Source organism: Ichthyophthirius multifiliis, assembly GCF_000220395.1.
Source record: "Ichthyophthirius multifiliis unplaced genomic scaffold scaff_1120509249597, whole genome shotgun sequence".
Classification (NCBI taxonomy): domain Eukaryota; phylum Ciliophora; class Oligohymenophorea; order Hymenostomatida; genus Ichthyophthirius; species Ichthyophthirius multifiliis.
The window spans coordinates 40-3663 of record NW_004087559.1 but is presented as its reverse complement, the minus strand read 5'-3'; the positions used below and the strand labels follow the sequence as shown (position 1 = coordinate 3663).

The 3624-nt window shown below is 12.3% G+C and overlaps 1 protein-coding gene across 1 annotated transcript, besides 10 other annotated features; it reads right to left on the bottom strand. All coding sequences in view use genetic code 6, as the record gives it.

The window, feature by feature from the left end:
- Positions 1-157: 157 nt before the first annotated feature.
- Positions 158-212: a microsatellite.
- Positions 213-371: 159 nt separating this feature from the next.
- Positions 372-408: a microsatellite.
- Positions 383-435: a microsatellite.
- Positions 393-441: a microsatellite.
- An 809-nt stretch (positions 442-1250) lies between these two features.
- Positions 1251-1291: a microsatellite.
- A 578-nt stretch (positions 1292-1869) lies between these two features.
- Positions 1870-1911: a microsatellite.
- Positions 1912-1980: 69 nt separating this feature from the next.
- Positions 1981-2019: a microsatellite.
- Positions 2004-2041: a microsatellite.
- Positions 2042-2339: 298 nt separating this feature from the next.
- IMG5_015140 (hypothetical protein) lies at positions 2340-3386 on the bottom strand (the record flags this gene model as incomplete). Its single annotated transcript, XM_004039603.1, has 1 exon — positions 2340-3386. One exon carries the CDS (start codon positions 3384-3386, stop codon positions 2340-2342), a length of 1047 nt encoding a protein of 348 aa, XP_004039651.1.
- Positions 2418-2500: a microsatellite.
- Positions 2420-2491: a microsatellite.
- Positions 3387-3624: the final 238 nt, after the last annotated feature.

The window sequence follows — 3624 nt, the reverse complement described above, 5'->3', positions numbered from 1 at the left end:
TTATTAAGATTTTGTGGACATTGAAACTTTCAAAATCTTTATTTTTAATTATATTAGTTTTTTGATAAAATAAATAAAAAAACTTAAAGGGCTAAATGCTTATTTTATGCTTTTTATTATTTATTTTATAGAGTTGATTTGACATTCTTTATTATACATTTATTATAATTTCTATTTATTTATTTATATTTTTAATTCTATTTATTTTATTTTTTTACATATCTTATGTATTTTCAATGAATATATATATGTTTTCTTAAAAATTTTATTTAGATTAAATACATTAATAAAATATATCATCTAATGTAATCGACATTTTTAATATATTTGATTTTTTTTTTAATATATAATATAAGACTTTAATGTGATTTTTATAATATATATAAATATTATAATATATATTAAATAAAATAAAAATTAATATTATTAATAAAAAAAAAAACCTTTTTTTTTAAAAAGTAAATAAATATTCAATTTAAAAAATATTTTAATTAAACATATATATAATTAATTAGCACATTTTTAAAAAAAAAAGTAAAAAAAAAAAATTCAAAGTTATTTTAATAAGAAAAAATAAACCGAAAGAATCAAAAATTTCGAGTATTTTAATTTATTAATTAATATTCTAAAAATAGAATTTTACATATATATTTTGATGACTTTAATAATAAATTAAAACTTAGAATTACATTGAAAACTCAAATAAAAAATAGTTTAAATTAATTAAATTTTATTAATATTATTATTCTCATTAAATAAAGGTATATATTATTTAATTTATTATTTGTTGATTTTTTAGCTATTATTATCAAAATAATGACTTCCAATATATTATTAACTTTAAGAATGCTTAATTAGATTTTATGAATTTAGAAGTAATTGTTTTATTTATTTCTTTTCATTTTTTAACATATTTATTTGACTTTAACAGTTTTAACACTATATATTATATTTAATTTTATTTTCTAAAATATTTTCATTTAAGAAATTGCCAATTAATTAAGAAGAAGATTATAAAGAATTTTTTTATTTACCTTCTTGACTATCATCATTTTAAATTTCTTTATTTTAATAACTAAGTAATTATTCCTAAAGTTCTATTTTATTTATTTTTTATAACAAAATAATAATAATAATTTTTTATTATTTTTTATATATTTATAACATTTAATTTAAGTTTCTTAGTTTAATGTATCAAGACTTCTTATATTCATTTTATTTTCTTAAATAATTGATTAGTTTTAAATATAAATAATTTCTTTTTATAATTCAATATTTTCATTTTCTAATTATTCAATTTATATTATTTAGCTCTTAATTATTTCATTATCATATTTTACTTTTTAACAATAATTTCCTAAATATTTTTATAAAATTTATATATGTTTTTACACTTTAAATTATTTTATTATTAATTTATATTTAATTTCTATAAATATTAGTTTTAATTTGTTAATTCATTTATATTTTAAATCAATTTCTATTCTACTTGATTATATTATTTATCTAATTAGTTATATAAATTTTTTTATTCAATTATTCTTCGGTTTAATTCTTTATTAAATTCATCTTATTAGTTATATATTTAATATAAATTTTAATACTATTAATTTTAAAGTTCTATTTTTTATTGTAAATCTTCAATTTTTTATATGAGAAAATCACTTATTTCTAATAAATTTAAACTTTCTTCTTCTTTTTTGATAATTTCTAATATTGCATATTTAAGTTCAACTTTTTAAATATATTTATATAAAATTTTATATAAAAAAAATTGGTTTAGTTTTATTTAGTATTAATAATAATATTTAATTTACTTTCTGTATCTTCTTCAACACCTTAAATTATTCTTTTCTAAGCATATTAGGTATTTAACTATAATTTTTTTTCATTTAAAAATAATTTTATTTCGAGAATATCATCTTAATTTATGTTTAATTTTAAAATATCCATATTCACTATTTTGTGTATTTTTAGTTTTTATATATTATTATCTATTATATATATATATATATTATAAAAATATAAATAATTTAAAAATTTTAAATTGTATAATAGATAATCTACAGTTTGTTCCTTTATGAGGTCATTATTTTTTGGCGGTTTTTTAAAAAATTATTATTACATGTGTATAAATTTATTATTATTTATTATTTTCTTTAAATAAATGAATTAAAAAAAAAAGATTTTTTTTGTTTTTTTTTCCATTTTTATTTAAATTATATTTTTTTAGTGGAAAAAAAATTAAAAAATAAATATATATATATAAAATTATTTTTACTTATAAAAATTTATATATAAACAATTAATTTTTAATAATATAACATATAACCAAGATTTCAATAATTTTTAATAAAAAAAATTCTATTTTAAATTAAAAAATATATACATATTGATTTTGTAAATAGGTAAAATATTAATATATTATATTATAATAATATATTATATTAATAAAATATATATATATATATATATATATATATATATATATTACTAATAAAAATAATATTATGTTAAGAGAATACTTATTAGACTTAACCTAAACAAATTCTAATTTAAAAAAAAAAGTTTATTCTTTTCTTATTGAAAATAATATAAGCGTTACAAAAATTCAAAATGATTAATATAGTGCAAAGATAAAATTAAAAACTTAACAAATGAAACAGAATAAGAAACTAATGTTTCTAATATATAAAACATAAAAAATAAATTAATAAATAAAAAATAAATTAAATCCTATAAAACAATTAAGAAATCAAATAATAAGTGATAAACAAATAAAATATTTAAAAAACTTAAAATATAATTACACCTGATAAATAAAATGTAATATAGTAAATATTACCAAATATCTAAATAATATTAAATACTAATAGATAATCAACTAATAAATAACTTAATATCACAACAGTAGAGAAAATATTAGAATATTAAAATGAAAGATCTTAAGAAAAAAATAAATTAGCAATTAGTCCTAAAAAACAAAGCATAGAATAAAAAAAGTAAATAAATAGTAATGAATATAATAAAAAATAATACATAAGTCCGAAACCATAAAAAATATAATAAAATAAATAAACAATAATAACTAACAAAAAACAAAATACAAAAGAAATTAATATAATAAATAATAGTCCAAAAATCTAAAATAGTAAATAAATTTAAAATGTTTAATAAAAAATAGAAAATTTTTATATATAAGAAAAACAAGTAAATTAAAAATACTAAGATTATTTAAAAAAACAAGATAAAGATAAACTTAAAAAAAATAGATTAAAAAAAACAAAATTCGAATAAATATCAAAATCTACTTTTAAAAGTCTATCACAAAAAAAACTAAGCCAAAAAAAAGAAATTACTTTTTTAAAGAAAAAATTCTAAATCATTAACTCCAAAAAAAAATAGAATAGTTAAGAAAATATTAAAATAAAAGAAATTAAAACTCCTTAAAAAAAATAAGAAATATTAAAATAAATATTTAATAAATAAATAAAAGAGCAAGTAAAAAATATTTCAGATAACTTTTATTTATTAAGTAGTTATGAATTACTTAATTATTATGATTTTTTATAAATAAAAGCTAAATAATTACATTCATAATATATTAAAACTATATCATTTTGA